At 56.3% G+C, this 18,105-nt stretch overlaps 1 protein-coding gene across 1 annotated transcript in view; it reads right to left on the reverse strand.

Annotated features, from left to right (window-relative positions):
• Positions 1 to 1,565: 1,565 nt before the first annotated feature.
• The window catches only part of LOC137454139 (diacylglycerol kinase beta-like), a 33,530-nt gene continuing 16,990 nt past the window's right edge, over positions 1,566 to 18,105 (reverse strand). The window contains exons 11-25 of the mRNA XM_068164065.1: positions 17,982 to 18,070; positions 17,411 to 17,527; positions 17,184 to 17,282; positions 16,944 to 17,057; positions 16,784 to 16,857; positions 16,580 to 16,654; positions 16,407 to 16,492; positions 16,079 to 16,168; positions 15,078 to 15,238; positions 13,822 to 13,886; positions 13,041 to 13,131; positions 7,609 to 7,810; positions 5,865 to 5,985; positions 5,715 to 5,775; positions 1,566 to 5,062 (exon numbers count right to left, since the gene is read on the reverse strand). Of these exons, the coding sequence (XP_068020166.1) occupies positions 4,964 to 5,062; positions 5,715 to 5,775; positions 5,865 to 5,985; positions 7,609 to 7,810; positions 13,041 to 13,131; positions 13,822 to 13,886; positions 15,078 to 15,238; positions 16,079 to 16,168; positions 16,407 to 16,492; positions 16,580 to 16,654; positions 16,784 to 16,857; positions 16,944 to 17,057; positions 17,184 to 17,282; positions 17,411 to 17,527; positions 17,982 to 18,070 (1,544 nt within the window). The 3' untranslated portion in view covers positions 1,566 to 4,963. The remainder of the gene's footprint in view (positions 5,063 to 5,714; positions 5,776 to 5,864; positions 5,986 to 7,608; positions 7,811 to 13,040; positions 13,132 to 13,821; positions 13,887 to 15,077; positions 15,239 to 16,078; positions 16,169 to 16,406; positions 16,493 to 16,579; positions 16,655 to 16,783; positions 16,858 to 16,943; positions 17,058 to 17,183; positions 17,283 to 17,410; positions 17,528 to 17,981; positions 18,071 to 18,105) is intronic.

The following is an 18,105-nucleotide window of genomic DNA, read 5'->3' on the forward strand; positions in this document are numbered from 1 at the left end:
TTCACCTGCCCCGAGGCCCTCCTTTACATTTTTGGAGGGGGTCTAGCACCAGCCAGGCGGTGTCACACGGGTCCCCCTGGGAGCCCGGGGCTCATGCAGACGTGGGTACCTTCTCCTAACAATCTTTTCCCTGTAGGCACCCTGGAGATAGGCTGGTCTTTGAGAAGGAGGTCTCTTTAGAGGAGGCCGTAAGAAAAATGGCTCCCACCTGTAGGGGCTTTGGGGCTACCCCAGCCACAGATACAGGCAGTGAGTTCATGGACACAAGCAGTTGCAGGATTGCAAATAGCTCAGAAGACTGGGAACGAGTTTAGGACAGAGCTATGCTGCTGGGGCCCACCACGGCCCCCCACCCTGGTATTACTCCACTGAGTGGCTCAGTTTCCCTATCTGAAGGTGGTGAGACTTGCTATGGAGTCCTGCCAGTGGCCACTTATGCAGGATAAAGCAGGTCGCACAGGATAAATGAGCTGTGTGGAGGCCTCAAGGCATTGCAGGTTGGGACTAGGAAATGAATAATGATAAGGGAACAAGGGATAGTGCTGTGTTGCACACTGTTCCTCTCAGCTTGGGAAGCAGAGGAGCCTTCTGCTTGGATCCTAGGAAGATGCCTGGGGTTAGTAAACCTCTTGGTATAATGTTGTCCTCACCATTTTGAAATCCTCAGTCCCAGGTCATGGGCTTGGCAGTGCCCCTGGGGAGCTGCCCAGCATGTCTCCGGGCTGCTGGCTGGAATTCCTGTCAATGTCGGGTACTGATGAGTTTCTAGAGTCCCCCAGGGCCACCACGATTTCCCAGGGATGACGCTGGTAATTGCAGGTAGCTTGTATCCTACCATGTTCTGTGTGAAACTGGGGCAGGGCAGGGGGTGTGCTGCCAGCATATGCTGCCCACTGGATGCCAGTGTCCTGGGGGTGGGGGGGCAGGAAGTGCACAGCGGGTACGGGATGTCCTTGCCACCCGGGTACTGCTCCCGGGGAGCTCTGCAGGTGCTGGCACTCTCACTTCCCTTCTGTACACAGGCAACCAGGATGAAATCACCGCTGGTAAAATTAGCAGATGACACACGTGTAGTTGGGTGGCAAAACCTGGGCCAGGGGGCAAGGCAGGCTGCTGAGGACGATATGGGTCACCACAAAACTGGGCACAAATGGTGACCCAAGGTGGCCATGATGCCACACTTGCCAGGGGCTGCTCTAGCACCTCTGGGCTTCTGGCTGCCACCCAGCACAGGGAGAGGTGACGGGGCCAAGCGCGGCCATGGGGCAGGCTAGTGGGAGGCCGAAGAGATGCCTTGGAAAGAGCTGAAGTCCCTAGAGAGCCAGGGCTGGGAGAGAGAATGGTGACCAGTACCTACTAAATATAGAGCCCCCTCTGGAAAAAAAAATAATTAAATTTGTCAGGCTCCAAATATAGGCAGTAGCAGCTCCTGCTGAGCACCGCTCCACCCTGCTGCTGCTCACAACCCCCCTTCAGCTCAGCATCCCGCCTCGGGGGACTCCATGGGCCTGGCAAGGAATCAGGAACCCCCCCAGTGCACCCCAGGACCAGAGGAGTATTTCACCACCATCTTTATTTGAGGCAAGCCCACAGCAGTCCAGCTGGACACGGCAACACGTGCTAGGCTACGGACGCCATTTCCATGCAAGCAACCACGGCTACGCACAGTGGGATGACAGGGCTGGTACTGGGCTGAGGGGGCTCCCATGGGAATGGGGTTCAACAGCTCTCAGGAGTCCTCCAGCACTCCTGGTGCCTGTGGCTTCAGTGTGCCTGAGAGCTCCTGCTCCATCCTGCAGCCTTTGGGGGATGAAGGAGGCTGAGGAAACACCAAGGGAGACAAGGGGGGTTGGGGAGCCTCACTGGCCTCGTGGATATGTGCCTCATTGCTCTCCAGAGCTGTGGACATCCAGGCTGCTGTCCCAGGCCCTGTAGGTCCCCTCCTGGGCTGGAGACCTTTGTACTGTTGGACTAAGGAGGTGGCTAGCTGTTTGGCCCACTGAACTGTAGTGTCAGCATGGCTGGAGTGCGTTGAGGCTGCGTCCCCTCGGGAAGGTGGCAGGGGCTGTCTCACCGATCATCAGAAGAGGATGTATGTATCAGAGCCCATCACTATCTGCAGAGCAGTGCCATCTTCCTGCTGGCGCAGAGTGGTGGCCCTGAGCTCCCTGTGCCCTGCAGGACATGCATCTGAGTGCTTCCCTCTGGCTTTGGGCTCGAATGAGAGTTTCGTGCCTGTGGCACGCTTCTGGCCCCATGCATGTGGCTATGGGCACAGTGCCCGCTTGCACCCGCAGGTTCTGCCACCGCTGAACAGCAACTGCGGCCTGAGAGCTGCTCTTTGCCCAGAGCCCAGCAGACCATGTCTGGGTGCAAGGAGCGGGTCTGTGGTGGAAACCACTGCTGATTCTACACAGGAACCTTGTAATCAGAGCCCCAGGACAAAACACGGGGTTGAGGCCAAACAGGCAGGGAAATGGAGCCCAAAACCACTGCTGGAAACACTGCTGACCTTGGGTGATTTCAGCCCGTGGGTCAAACCCATCACCCTGCCTGCTGGCAAAGCTCTGGAGATGGTTGAGGTTTTCCCCTTTCCCCCTCCCCACACGTTGGAGCTGCAAAGCTCAGCCACTGCAGGGGAGAGGCTGGGGAGAGGCTGCTGCTCCATGGCAAGCCTCCGAGGCTTATTCGGCTTTGTTCTCCTACGCCTTCACCTGGCTACTCATTAATGGCTGCCCCGCTGACAAAGGAGGAGGACAGTGGATTTTTGCACCATGGGTGGAGCGTGCCCATCATGCAGGTGGCTGCTCCAATGAGCTGTGGTGACCTCTGCACCAGCCAGTCGGGCCTGTGCTCAGCCCCAGGTTCCTTGTGGTGCTGAGCCCCTTCTGCACGCTGGGCACTACTGGTGCTCCCCTGCCAGCTTGTCTTTGGGGGCCCCTTTGGTGTGGCATTATGGCCAACACCCCCTCCCCAGCTCACCCTTGATGGTGCAAAGGGCTGGAGAAAAGGACACCTCAGCAGCCCACCAGAGCATCCCTCTGTGCCCTGGCTAAGGTGGACTTGGGGACTTAGAGGCTCCTGGAGTGCCATGGCCTCCTCTCATGTCAGCAGGGCTTTACAGACTCCACAACTCTGAGCTGAAGCCTAAATAAGTGCCCAACAGCACTGTCCCTGCCAGGAGAGGGGGAGGAACAATTCCCTTTCACTCTGTTCACTCTGAAGCATAATGATGGCAGTACCCTCTGCACTGCCAGGGGAAAGCTATTGAATGGGGGCCTGCAGCATGGGGAGGGACCAGGTGCTGGGTCACTAGGGAGGACAGCGTGGCTTGTCCCAGCCAGGCCTTTGTGCTCTGTGTCAGGGGCAGAGCAGGGACAAGCAGTGGTGCCCCTGCCTGCAGCCACAGCCACGAGGCACACACCACTTCCAGCTTGCCCACAGCAGCACAGAGGCCTCTGCCAGAGCCTGGAGAGCTGCCTGGGAGCACAGCCTGATTTGGCAGTTGACTGTCCCCCCAGGCAGGGCCAGCACAGGAGGCAGGGGGTACCTGCATACGCAACCAGCAGCCCTTCCCTAGGCCAGTCCTGGGAGCACCATGAAGTGGGGCACACACCCAGACCACTGCCTCCTCCATGCAGTTATCTATTTGCTGGTCTCTGTTGTGCCCTGGGGAGAAGCTGTGTCCTGTGATCTGTCCTCATGCTCCTGGTGGGAGACACACAAGTGAGGCCACGGAAACCTGCCCCTGCATCTTTGCTGAGCTTTGGCAGCCAGCTGGGTGAGGAGACAAGAAGAGGCTGGGTGCAGGCAAGGGGCTGGCAGCAGCAGTAGCAGCTGTGGAGCTATTTGGCTTCAGAGTGGGGCCAGGGGAGACCTGGCCATGCAGAAACCAAGGTGCAGCAGCTCTGCCCCTAGCCCTGCAGCCATCCAGGAGCATTGGAACAATACCAGGAGCCGCTGGGAGAACACAGGTTTGGCCAAGCACATGAGGAGAAGTAAAAAAGCAGAAGGGGACAGACACATTTCCAAATGAGAAGAGCATCTGAATGTCTGTCCTCAGGGTCCCCAGTTCCTGGTGCAGGCTGGCAGATGTTAGGAGAGAGGAAAGTCCCATGCAGCAGGAGGTGCCATGGGGGACAGCCAGCAGAGAAGGAAGGTGGTGTGGTGTCCAGACCAGGCTCCTGAAAAGAAGGCAATCACCAAAGTCCCCCCCAAGTTTGCTAAATAAATACATAAATATGAAGACAAAGGCCAAAGCTGGGGCGTGGGGGGTTCCCAGGATTTACAGCTCCCCCCTAGAATCCCTTTTTTGCCATTTCCACAACAAAACACAGTCTCCTCCTGTCCACCCCATGCTTGTCCCCATGGCCCAGGCACTGCTTGTTCCCAGCTCATCCCGTCACTGGCAGCAACCAGGGCCAGCAGCCAGGGCTGTCTTTGCATCTGCTTCAGACCCACCCCAGAGATGCCAAAGGCATGGCAGGAACTCTCTCATCTAGGCTAAGGAAATAAATAACTTGTCCCATGTAGCAGGGTTGGTGGAGGGGAAGCCAGCACAGCAGAACATGGAGTGTCCTTCAAGAGGAGCAGAAAATAAATAAGTGAAACCCCACATTCCTCGGAGGAGTGCTCCTCTGCAGCTCTGCCAGGGGGGTGGGGGTGGTATTAAATAAAGGAGGAGGGGGGAAGAAGGTGGAAAACAACCAGTCCCAGCACTGGCTCTGGCGAACGCACTCCCCAGCCGTCAGCCTGCCTTCACCCACTGCTTCTGCATCAGCTGGAGAAGATACTTGGGGTGGTTGGAAAGGAGCTTCCAAGGCCTTCCCAGGTCAAGTCATCCCCACCAAGCTTGTGGAGATGTTTTCTCTCTCTGCTGTAGAGCAGGGATTTGGGGACTCCCTGCAGCAGGTGGGTGTCCAGGATGCCAGGTTGCTCTGGGCTGTGGCTCCTGGCACGTTGCTTAATCTCGAGTTCGGCTTCTCCTCTTCAGGAAAAAGAAGCTGCTCTTCTGTGGGGGGCCCAGCAGCATTGGCACTTGGCTTTTGTGTGTAATTCTGATCTAAAAAGAAGTGAAAAACCCAGCTCAGTAAGGGGCTCCTGAAGCCTCAGCCCTCTGGGCACCCCCAGAGTCCTCCTGCCTTCTGCCATCACCTTGAAACACCAGTCTGTTTTCAGTGGTGCCCAGGGACCTCAGGGAGTGACCCAAGCAAGCCAGAAGCAGCTCAGCACCCAGCACCGGGGCCAGGAGCTGCTGCCACCTCCAGCTGGGCCATCAAGTGCTTTGCTGCACAGGAGTAACAGCTCCAGAGCCACCTTCAGGCACTCTGGGACAGGCAGAGGAGTTCTCCTCTGGGCAAGCTGCCTGCTGGATGCTGGGAGACCCCTGTGCAGCCTCCCTGGGAAGGGATGCTGCTGCACCCACCTGCCCAGCAAGGGATGAATGCATCCCCATGCCCACAGCTTCTGTGACAGCTTGCCTTGTGTTCAGGGCTGGCATGGGCACAAACAGAAAGTGCAGGTGGCCAAGCTCTGCAGCCATGGACCAGCAAGTGCAGGAGCCTCCCTGCAACTCCAGGGGCTTTGCCACACTGCACTGGGAGCCTGCATTATCCCACCATGTTGCCAGCCCCTGTCTGCCCCATCCCACTGTGTGCCAGCCCCTGCCCACTCCAGCTGCCCATGGCAGAGCTACTCCCTACCCATGGACTCACAGTGCAAGATGGCTGCATCCAGGGCTCCCCATCTACCTGCATGGGCAGCAGCTTGGAGGTCCTGCAAAGTACAAACAGAGGGAATTCAGGGTGACACAGGTGCCAGCTTTTGCTGTTGGGTGTGTGCTCAGCCAGAAGAGGGACAAGTACCTGATGGTGACAGACGAACACTGGGCCAGTCTCTTCCCAGCGCTCTTCAGCCCCGTGTAGATCTGCCCCATCTCCATTGCACCTTCCAGCCCCACCACCTCCAAGAGGTGGTCACTGAGGTCTGCAAGAGAGAGGGACCTGAGTCAGTTCCCCCATTCCCAGAGTCCTCCTGCCTTCTGCCATCACCTTGAAACACCAGTCTGTTTTCAGTGGTGCCCAGGGACAGGGCACAAACTTGAACCTAAGAAGTTCCATCAAAACATGTGGAGGAACTTCTCTAATTTAAGGCTGGTGGAGCACTGGACTAGGCTGCTCAGAGATGTGGTGGAGTCTCTGTCTCTGGAGACTTTAAAAACCTACCTGGACAGGTTCCTGTGTGACTTTCTCTAGGTGAAACTGCAGGAGGATTGTACTCAAAATCCAGAGGTCCCTTCCAACCCCCAGCATTCTGTGATTCTGTGATCAGGGCCAGCACACTGGGGCTGCTGGCTGCCCTGGAGAGCAGTGGGGCTGTGTCCTTATGTTCACTGTGCCTCAAGACCACTGAGCTGGGTATTGGCCAGTGCTGCTGCCCAACATCCCTGCAGCACAAATAATCCTGGTCTGAAGCAGTGCCCAGTGCTACATGGCTCAGGGTGGCAGCCTGGATCCTCACCAGCTCTTTTAGCTGCTTGTCTGCAGTGTTGTGTGAAATGGCAGCAGAACCTCTCCCAGCTGCCCTGGGGTACATGAACAGGGGAATCTTCCCCCAGCCAAGATCTGCTCAGGCTCACTGGCCCCTTTTTCATCTCCTCCTGCTCTTCTGGGTCACCAGCAAAGGCAGCCAACCCCAGGGCAATTCACTCATCTCTCACTCTTTCAGGGTTGTCTTTCACTCCTGGTGGAACTCTCCTCAAAAGAAACTTCCTGAGCACCCCCCATGCTCTCCTGTAGCCCTGCAAGTGGGAATGTGCCCAGGTGCCCAGCACTGCTGCCTCTCACCACCCTTTGGAACAGCTTTTGCCCCACTCCCTTCTGCCCATTCCCACAGACTCACCCAGGGAAGGACAGCTGTTGACAGCCTGGGGTACCTGGTGACACCAGTCCTGGCACCCACATGGCAAGGGGGCTTCTTCCCACTCCAGCCCCAGGCTGGGGGAGGTGGCAGGTGGCAGATAGGGGTGTTTTAATGCTTTTTAACCCAGGGATCTCTGCTGGGAAACCCTGCCAGCACTTCAGGCTGCCCACGTCCACAAGGAGTGCTCCAGTGACTGCAGCAGTGGGTGCGAGGTGCTGGCCAGGGCACGGCACGGGTACCATGCTGCTCACAAAACTGCCCAGCCAGGCTGGCAGCACTGTGGCCAAGCCTGGGAAGATGCTTACAAAAGTCCTTGGTGCCAGCTCTGCTTCCAGCTCTCCTCAGCAGCAGCTGCTTGTCAGCCCTGCAGGGTTCCCAGGGCTGCCCAGCCTAACCCCATCCAGGCATCCCTTGAGCCACGATCCCCAAAGGCTGAGAAGAGAGATGGATGGCAGGACATGGGAACTGCATCCTCCCTGGCATGGCCAGCCCTGAGAAACGCAGTGCTGGAGCATACCCAGGGCAGACAGAGCCACCAGCTTGACCAGATCTTTCTTGGGTTTACTTTGGCACCCCAAAAGGCAGTCAACTGCCAGCAATGCCTCCAGTGCTGTTGCCCCAGCACCTGTGGCCAGAACAACCTGCACACCCCACAAAGCCCAGTCACTACCAAGTGCTGCCACTCACCCTGCACACAGAACTTGAGCTCCTTGGCATCAGTGACCACTGTGGCATGCAGCTTCTCCGGTGCTTTCTTGCCCAGCCGGTTGTACCCACGCTGCTTCTTGGTCTCACCCCAGAGGTTGGAGCCTCCATACATGCTGGGGATGTTGAGGATGGCAATGCCCTCCAGGGACGTGTTGCTCAGGTCTAGCAGGGTCCCATCACACTGCCAGGCACATGGGTAGTGTCAGACCATGGCACCCCACCTGCTGTTTGCCTGCTGAAGGAGCAGGGCTCCCCAGACATGCTGCTGAGTGGCCCCCAGAGCAAATCAGAAACTTCAGACTACATATTAGGGAGAAATTCTTTAGAGTGAGGGTGGTGAGACACCGGAACAGCTTGCCCAGCATGGTTGTGGATGCCCCCTCCCTGGAGGTGTTCAAGGCCAGGTTGGACAGGGCCTTGAGCAACCTGTCCCTGCCCACGGCTGGAGGTTGAAACTAGATGATCTTTAAGGTCCTTTCCAACCCAAACCATTCTATGAAGCTATGAACCGGCCCCGTACTGGCTGGGACTGAAGGTGCAAACAAATAGCCCTGTCTGGGCTGACAACCACCACTTCCCCTCTCTTTTGACATTAAATTTACTACATGTTTTGAAAAGCAAACTCCTATGAAGACACATAAAACCTTACTCAGGCTCTGTGCTGCAACCTCAAATAGGAGGTGATAACTACCTCAGCCTTGGAGTGACCTCCATCCAAGCATCTCCAGCAGGTGCTTTCCCACTTCCCTTTGCTCAAACTGACTCTGAAGAATCAGAAACTTGGCTCAAAACCAAACTCAAACCAGTTTGCCTTCAAGGGCAACTTGGAAACTAGAAATGAGACTGGAAGGAAAGGATAGGGAAGATGTCTGGTTTTGGAGAGAAACCAGAACCTCCTAGAGCTGCTAAGCTGGGCTGTGCTGTCACACAGCTGAAAATTCCCTGTAAAGGGTAAAATAGCTGCTGTCTGTGGCTTCCCCACAGAACTGGAAGCAGTAACCATGGAAATGCATTTTTTAACTTCAGATCTTCTTGCTCTCTGAACATGAGCCAGCAATGTGCTCAGGTGGCCAAGGCAGCCAACAGCATCCTGGCCTGGATCAGCAACAGTGTGGCCAGCAGGAACACAGAAGTGATCATGCCCCTGTCCTGGGCATCAGTGAGGTCGTACTTTGAGTACTAGGTTCAGTTTTGGGGCCCTCACTACAAAGATGACATTGAGGTGCTGCTGGAGTGCATTCAGAGAAGGGCAACAAAGCTGATGAAAGGTCTGGAGAACAGGTCTGGTGAGGAGCAGCTGAGGAACCTGGGGTTGTTTAATGTGAAGAGGAGGTGGCGGAGGGGAGACCTCTTTGCTCTCTACAAGGAGGTTGGAGTGAGGTGGGGATTGGTCTCTTCTCCCTGCTATTAGGTGATAGGATGAGAGGAAATGGCCTGAAATTGTGTCAGGGGAGGTTTAGGTTGGAGATTAGGAAAAATTTCTCTGCTGCAAGAGTGGTCAGGCATTAGAACAGGCTGCCCAGGGAGGTGGTGGAGTCACCAGCCCTGGAGGTGTTAAAGACAACCGTGGACATGGCACTTTGGGGCATGGTTTAATGGCCATGGTGGTGTTGGGTGGGCAGTTGAACTCTATGGTCGTAGAGATCTTTTCCAACCAAATCAATCCCATGATTCTACGATTCTCATGGTACCCAGACAACACTGGATCCCTTTCTAGATACCTCTGGAGGAAGCAGCAGCTTTTCCATTCCACTGTACTGCATTTCCATTCTCCTGCACACTTCTGCTCTCTGCCTGCCATTCCATGCTTTCAGACATCAGCACCACTTTTCCCTTGCCCTTTGGTGACGTGACAGCATCTCTGCCCTCACCTGCCTTGCTGAGAGCAGTGTGAGTGGGCTGAGGAACCTCTTGCCACTGCTCTGACTCCAGTTCTCCTCTAGCAAAGAGTGAAGGTCTGGATCTCGTTTTGAAGGTGCTGTCAGTAAGTGCTGAGCATGCCAGCCGCACATATGCAGAGCTGAGTGTGCATGCAAGCAAATGTCTCTGTGCTCTGCTCTGCTCTCCTGTCTTATTTTTAGCCTCAGGTTGAAAGTAAAAGGCAGAAATCTTCTGGTCTGGGAGTGAAGAGCTGTCTCTCTGAGGCTCCTAAAGGATGTAAATCCCTTCTTTTCCAATACTTTTAAATTCCATTATGATTTACAATCACAGAACCATAGAGGTTGGAAAAAACCTTTGAGATCATCAAGTCCCACTGCTCCCCTAGAGCTCACAACCCCACCACTACTGCTAAGCCACTGCCACTAAACCACACCCCTCAGCACAACCTCCATGCATCTTTTAAATACCTCCAGAGATGGGGACTCCAGCACCTCCCTTGGCAGCCTGTTACAGGCTTTGAGAAGCCCTTCTGTGACGACACTTCTCCCTAATATCCAACCTGAATCTCCCCTGGCACAACTTGCAATCATTTCCTCTTATCCTGTCACTTGTTGCATGTGAGAAGAGATCCACCCCCACCTTACTCTGGCCTCCTTTCAGGGACTTGTAGAGGGCAATGAGGTCTCCTCTCAGCCTCCTCTTCCCCAGAGTAAACAACCCCACTCCCCTCAGCTGCTCCTCACCAGACCTGTTCTCCAGACCCTTCACCAGCTTCATTCCCTTTCTCTGGACACAGTCCACCACCTCAGTGTCCTTCTTGGAGTGAGGGTCACAAACATGAACCCAATACTCAAGGTGTGAACATTTATACCAACAGAAAAGACCCCAAAGCTCCAAGCAGCAGATGCTGAGCAGGAGGGCTCTGACTCCGTGTGGGACGGACTGCACACCCCATGCCTGGCCCAGCCATGCACCACCCTTGCTGCAGGCATCTTTCCTGTCAGCCTGCGAGGTGGCAGGAACCAGTCCGTCCCTGGGGAAAGGGGAGCGAGCGGCTCTGGGGCTGCCCGATGGGGTAGGGGTTGGGCAGGACCCCAGCTGCCCACGCCTGCCCACGCACACACGTGTGGGGAGCGCTCTCTCCCCACGCAGCCCCCCCTGTCAGCGTGCCAGCGGGGCCACAATGGGCTCTTTGAGCAGGGGCAGCTGACGGCGTGCTGGCAGCGATGCCACGACTCCAAATTTGCAGCTGGGGAAAAAGAAAATTCATTTCCAGGAGCTGCAGGGGAAGGAGTGCCAACTTCCAACACAAAACTGCCATTTCTCTGCAGGGCTGACAGTTGCCTGGGAGCTGGGGGGGAGGACAGGCTGAGCTTTCAACTTCAAACACTGCGGGGTTAACCCTTTCCTGCCAGCGCAGCGACACCCGGCGCAACCACCAGGGATGGCAGCTTGGCAGGGGGCGTTCGGGCAGCGTGTAGGGCATCTCGCGAGGGGCACAGGGCACCTCAGGGCCATTTCCTCCCCCTCTACTCTGCCCTGGTTAGGCCACATCTGGAGCGTTGTGTCCAGTTCTGGACTCTCCAGCTCAGGAGGGACAGGGAAGTACTGGAGGAAGTCCAGCTGAGGCCACAAGATGCTGAGGTACCTGACGCATCTCTGGGAGGAGAGAGGCTGAGAGACCTGGGACTGTTTAGCCTGGAGGAGCCTGAGAGGGGATCTTCTCAGCACTCAGCAAGAGCTAAAAGGTGGAGGTCACCAGGATGGGGCTAGGCTCTTTTCAGTGATCCCCAGCAATAAGAAAAGGTGCAACAGGCACAAACCAGAACCCTGGAGGTTTCACTGGTACATAAGGAAAAACTTCCTTCTGTGAGGGTGCCTGAGCCCTGGGGAAGGCTGTCCAGAGAGGCTGTGCAGTCTCCTTCTCTGGAGACTTTCAAAACCTGCCTGGATGCATTCCTGTGCAACCTGCTGTGGGAAGGCTCTGCTTTAGCAGTGGGGTTGGTACTGGGTGATCTCTAGAGGTCCCTTCCAACCCCCCACCACTCAGTGACTGTGGCCTCCAGCAGCATGAACCTTATCTGTCCCGAAATGCCAGTGTGTGGCCAGTGAAGGGAGTGAGATGGCTGCACTGCTGCTCCTGCCCACCAGCTGCTGAGGGTGCAGCTATTCCCCTCAGCCTTTGGGAAAGATGCAACTCCACGCTGAGAAACAGGCTTCAAAGTCCACCTGCCTATGGCCACATGTGCCACACTGCCAGCTCCTCTAGCTCTGCCTTCTCTCTGCCTGCCACTAGTGCCCCTGTGCCCACTGCCTGGTCCCACTTACAGCAGCTCTTTGGTTTGCTTCTCCTGGCCCTCAAGCCTAAGCTATAACAGAGTCATTTATGCCAAGATAAGAAGAGGCTGAAGCTCCTAACAGAGGATGAAACCCACGGCAGGAGCGGGAGCAGAGGAATGACAGCACTCCTGGCAACTGTAGGCTCTCCTCCCAGTTCCAATTAAAGGCTGTTCCCATCTCAGCCCACATGGACTGGGAGCAGACGTGGAGTTTGCAAAAGGAATATTCCAGGCATGCTCTCAAATACAGCTGGGAAGCAGGGGAAAATACAAGGCTGTTCTGCCCATAGCTGCCTGACTTAGCAGCAGAGTGGGGCATAGAATGTTTTGGGTTGGAAGGGACCTTAATGTTCATCTAGTTTAAACCCTGCCACCATGGGCAGGGACACCTCCTACTAGCCCAGGTTGCTCAAGGACTCATCCAACCTAGCCTTGAACACCTACAAGGAGGGGGCATCCACAACCTCCCTGGACAACCTGTTTCAGTGTTTCCCTACCCTCATGGTCAAGAATTTCATCCTAATTTCCCCTTTTCCAGCTCAAAGCCATTGCCCATTGTCCTGCCACTACAAGCCCTGGTGAAAAGTCCTTCCCCAGCTCTGCTATAGTCCCCTTCAGGAACTGGAAGGCTGCTTTAAGGTGTTTTTGGAGCCTTCTCTTCTCCAGGCTAAACAACTCTAACTCTCTCAGCCTCTCCTCATAAGGGAGGTTCTCTAGCCCTCTGATCATCTTCATGGCCCTCCTCTGGAGCCACTCCAGTATCTCCATGTCCTTCTTGTGTTAGGGGCACCACTGGATGCAGTGCTCCAGGTGGGGTCTCACCAGAGTAGAGCAGAGAAGCGGAATCCCCTCCCTCATCCTGCTGCTCACACTTCTTTTGATGCAGCCCAGCACGTGGCTGCCTTTTGGGCTGCCAGTAACCATTGCTGGCTTATGATGAGTGCTTCATCAACTGATACCCCCAAGTCCTTCTCCTCCAGACTGCCCTTGAGGCACTCCTTGCCCAGCCTGGATTTGTGCTTGGGGTTGACACGGTAGCCACTGCACCCTTCTGCCACTGTAAGAGGTCAGAGATGCTGTGGCACCCTCTTCCTGAACAGCCTAAAGCTCTGCCCATGAGACCCATGGACAACACCTCTCCAAAAGTCTCTGTGCTGTGGCTGGAGCCAGGGGCCATGCCAGCAAACCCACCTCCACCTCAACATAGTCATGAAGCTTCTTGCAGGTGGCTGCAAAGGTCTCTGATGTCCCAAATTCGAAGTACCACAGCTTGTTCTTCATCCTGAGGCATAGATAAGCATCAGCATCTGCTCAGGAGCAGCACATTGCCATAGCTTCCCCCAGAGCCTTTCTGGAGCCATTGCAATGGGGACATGAGCCATGACAGGGAGGGACCACTGGTGTGCTGTGGGACAGGGGCTGGTCCAGGCAAATGTGGTTCTGACACCCCACAGAGGAGAAGGATGCAGGTGCTGAGTGGTGCCTCAGCATGGGACAAGGTGCCTTCAGGGGTTCTCAGCAGCTGAGCATGAGCTCTAATTCCTTGACAGGGCTGCAGAGCCAGATGCTTGTGTCCATCTGGGGCTTTTCCAGCAGGCTTTTCTGAACACGGGGATGGGGGTTGCAAGCCACAACTCATGCTGCCATCACACCACTTCCATGCACCTCAAGCACAGTGGAAGCAAGCTGGGACCTGCTGCCTGCCTTGCCCTGGCTGCCTGGCCTGCTTCTGCCAGCCCTGGAATTCACTGCTAATTATAAAGCATGAATGAAGCTAATTGGGTGTACAGCCAATTTCCAGCAGCCCACCATGCTGCATGGGTCGAAACGGAGCGCCTTGGACCTCCACCGTGCCTGGGCCCCTGCCCACCAGCCATGCCATGCATCAGCACATCCCCTTGCTCTGGTGCTCAGCAGTGGTGGGGCGTTCTCCCACACCCAGCTTTCAGGGAGAACCATGGGCAGCCCTTACCTGCTGTTGAACTTCTCAGGGTGCTTTTCTCGCATGATGTGGAAACGGTGGGCAATGGAGGCATCCTGCGGGGGGACAGGGCACAGGGACATGCAATGAAACTGTCCCAGGGGAGGGCTGGGTTGGATATTAGGACACATTTCTTTCCTGCAGGAGCAGCCAGGCATTGGAGCAGGCTGCCCAGGGAGGTGGTGGAGTCACCATCCCCGGAGGTGTTTGAGAAAGCATGTAGACATGGCAGCTGGAGATATGGTTCAATGGCCACAGGGGGGTTGATGGTTGGACTCAGAGCCCTCAGAGGGCTTTTCCAACCTGAATGATTCGGTGATTCCATGACTCATTTTGAGGACCCTCGAAGCCCTGCTGCTCCCAGGATTTACCCCTGGCACTGGGGAAAGCCCCCATGGCACAGGGCTGCCATCCTCCCTGGGCTCCCTAACCTCCCTGAGTTAGGAAAACAGAGGAGACCACAGGTCCGAGCACCAAAGTGGGGCTTTGCCAGTGGGTACTGTCTCAGCAAAAGCTTCAGGTGAGGGGTTCAGCAGACCTCAACCCACCCCTGAGGATCTAACATTCCCTGAACCTCATTTAAGCTCCTTGCACACTTGCTCTTCCAACATTTCTGGCTGGGAAGAGAAAGATTCCTTGCCTGCTTTTGCATTGATGTGCTGCCATGCCAAGTGCTAATAAAAACAGTAAAACAGCAGGAGCCTGTGAAAAGTTGGAAACGTGAGCAAGGAAGAGCAGAGAGGAAGAGTCTCCAGCTTGGGAAGGCTCAAGCTCAAACACTGAGATTCACCAAACACTTAGTAAAGCTTTTATGGTCACTGAGGAACATCACCAGCCCCTTGTCTTGGGAATTAACTTGGGGCTAGCTGGAAAGAGGGCTAAGGATGAGTGTAGGAGGAGGCAGGGGACTGGCACTCCTTGAGTGCAGCTGCTTGGCTGAATTGCTCCAAGAACTTCAGGGCAACCAAGCCATTTCCCACCAGCTGAGTGGGAAATGCTCCTAGGAATCCCTTGATCCAGGTGAGTTTGAGGCTGCAGCTGCTGTGGGGACCCAGGTGACAGTTTCCCTGCTTTGCTGGCTTCTGAAACTCTTCCATCTGCTTTGCCATGTCTAATGGGCCCCAGGAGGCATAGCACAGTGCTGACCTGGGCACTGATTACTAGCCCTGTGCTGTTCTCTCCAGCTGAATCATGGCTGCTGTGCTCTGGGCTGCCTCTGAGACCCATTCCCTTCCTATGGTACTCACCACCCCAATGGAGAAATAGTTGTTGATGATGGTGGATGGGACAGGGTCTCCGTTGGTCTCTCTGTCACTGGGAACAATGTCTATCTGCCAGCGGTCCAGCATGACCTCTGTGCTGTGCTCAATGTCTTTTAGGACCTTCATCAGATTGCCTCCTTCATAACCTGTAAGGGAAAGAAGGTGGGCATGGTAGGATGATGAAGGGGAGCACAGCCAGTCTTGTGGGGCTGGCAGTAGTTGGGTGCCAAGCACTCAGGAGAGCCTGAGGCTGCTGCTGTGGCACCAGTGATAGCCCCAGTTCATCCCATGCAGCAGTGGCACAGATTTTGACTAGTGTCAAGACTCTGCCCCATGGAAAAGGCTGTTGGACAGGACTTGGCTGGTGGGAGTTTGGAAAGCAGGGGCTGCTTTTTCTGGAAGGGGTTAGAAGCGTTATCAGGAGGTACCAAGGCTGAGGTAAAGCCCTGAGCCTTATCTAAAGAAGAGCAATGAAGCTGGTAAAGGGTCTCTAGAGAACAGGTCTGGTGAGGAGCAGCTGAGGGAACTGGGATTGTTTAGCCTGGAGAAGAGAAGGCTGATGGAGACCCTCTCTACAGCTCCCTGAAAGGAGGCTGGAGTGAGGTGGGGGTTGGTCTCTTCCCTCTGCTATCAGGTGATAGGATGAGAGGAAATGGCCTGAAATTGTGCCAGGGGAAGTTTAGGTTGGAGATTGGGAAAAATTTCTTTGCTTCAAGAGTGGTCAGGCGTTGGAACAGGCTGCCCAGGGAGCTGGCAGAGTCATCACCCCTGGAGGTGTTCAAGAAACATGGGAACACGGCACTCTGGGACACGGTTTAATGGCCATGATAGGCTGAAGCTTGGACTTGATGATCTTGGAGATCTTTTCCAGCTGAAAATGTTCTGTGATTCCGTGATTCCCAGAGGTCCTCCCTCACCCAGGATGGCACCTGTTGAGCTACAGCCACTGAGATGGCCACCCCCCAGCAATGCTCACCCAGCCTCACCTCCTCCCCAGCGCAGGCACCTGGCCAGGTCATTGCCTGTTCCCAGGGGCAGGACGGCCACCGGCGGGTGCTTCACCAAGTTGGCCTTGTCTGTAAAGTAATGGGAAAGAGCACTCTGGGCTGAAAGGGCACTTCCCTTGCTCCTCTCCGTCACACTCTTTGGCCCAAGGGCAAGGATGTTGGCGGGGCCCTCACCCCGCTCTCACCAGAAGCACGTTGGCAGCCTGCATGGTAGCGGGAGGTGGATGGGATGGATAGTGGGTGGATGACATGGGTGGATGACGTGGGTGGATGATGCTGTGTGGCACCACAGCTGCTCCTCGCTCACCTATGCAATCCAGGATCCAGCCCACAGTGCCGTCCCCTCCGCAGGCCAGGACACGAAAATCCGGGGTGTCCCGAAAGAAGCTCAGCCTGGAGAGAGCCAGGAGAGACAAGGTGTGACACGGGACAGCAGGGGCAGTGGGAGGGGGCAAGGGACTGGCCACGGCATCTCCGTACCCCGGCGCAGGCCCGCCGCGGTCCAGGTTGTACACTTGGCGTGGGTTGAGCAGGTAGTGGAACTTCCGAAGGACCCTGAGGAGAGCGAGGCGTGGGACACGCTGTGGAGGCACATCTTCCTCCAGAGAGGCGCTGGGGCAGCCCAGGGGACAAGCAGCCCCTCCCTGCCGTGGGGATGCTCCCCCCAGGCAGGACCCCACCTACCGCTCCCCTTGCCTTCCTCCGCTCTTGGGGTTCACCAGCACCAGGAGGGGGTGCGTCCCAGGCCGAGGGCTGATCTGGAGGGCACAAAGCACTGCTGCCACCGTGGCACTCAGCGTGCCCCCGTGGCACGGCTCACCAGCAGCCCAGCACCCCAACCCACCTGGAGTCCTTGCCCATCCACCGTGGTGGAGTTGAACTTGAAGGCCTGGTTGTCCTCAGGGCTGGTGCTGGCAGGGGAGTCGCTCTCCGATCTCCGGCAGTGGGACTGCCTGTCCTTTGGGGGGCAGAGGCAGGGCTGTGTGCTCTGCACCAGCCAGGCAGTGCCACCGCTGGGGAGGCAGCTTGGTCATGGCCACCTCCCACCGGGACCCTGCCCAGCAGCAAGGAGGGGGCCACTTACCAGGACAACCGGGCAGATGTAGGAAGGCAGCAAGATGTGGTCCCGCAGCGGGCCCCCATCACACTCTGGCTTCACGTGGGAGGCACATTTGTTGTGGAGCTGCAGGGGTCACAGGAAGGGGTATTGGGCAGCGGACACCAGGCCATTTGGGAGCCCCATCTCACCCAGCACTGGCTGTGCAGAGGGCATCACAGGGGGCTCCCAGGCTGCCCACACCTGGTACTCACAGTGACTTGGCACCAGACGCAATGCAGCCCAGTGATGCCCTGGTAGCACTTGATGCTCTTGTGGCATCTGTCGCACTTGACAGGGGAGTTGCCCTCGATCCAGGTGTGCTGCATCACCTGCAAGACATGGAGGGGGGGCACTGTGGGCACAGCAACCACTGGCCCACGGGCACTTCCTCTCTGCTGAGCTGCACTGTGATTTGAGAGGGTGGCTGGCCATGCAGGAATGCTGACTGATCCAAACAAACCCCTCACGTGGCCACCTTCTCCCCTTGCTGCTCCACAAAGCACAGCAGGGACACCCATCCTATACCAGCAACCACGGCAAACCTTGCAGTTAGGGGTCCTGGTGAGTCCCTAGGGGATGGGGATGGAGCCTGCCCTGACAGGCTCTGCATGCTGGGAATGCTCCTGAGCTGCTGCCCAGGACCTGATGGGAAAATTCCCAGGGGAAAAAGCCATGAGGGACCAGAGCAGGAGATTGATAGCCCAGCTGCTGCTGGTTGTGCTGCCTCAGAGAGGGCTCCTCAGGAGACCTGCTGACGCAGAGACATGCTGGCTGCCTACTCACACTGGTGTTTCTCTTGGATTTCATGTAGGTGCTGATGCAGGAGGCGATATCTTTGGACACACACCTCTCATGGACGGTGTATTTGCAGACTGGCAGGAGAGAAGAAGGTGGTCAGCATTATAGA

Source organism: Melanerpes formicivorus, unplaced genomic scaffold (assembly GCF_026170545.1).
Source record: "Melanerpes formicivorus ecotype bairdi unplaced genomic scaffold, bMelFor1.0.p_v2 SCAF_76, whole genome shotgun sequence".
Taxonomy (NCBI): Eukaryota; Metazoa; Chordata; class Aves; order Piciformes; family Picidae; genus Melanerpes; species Melanerpes formicivorus.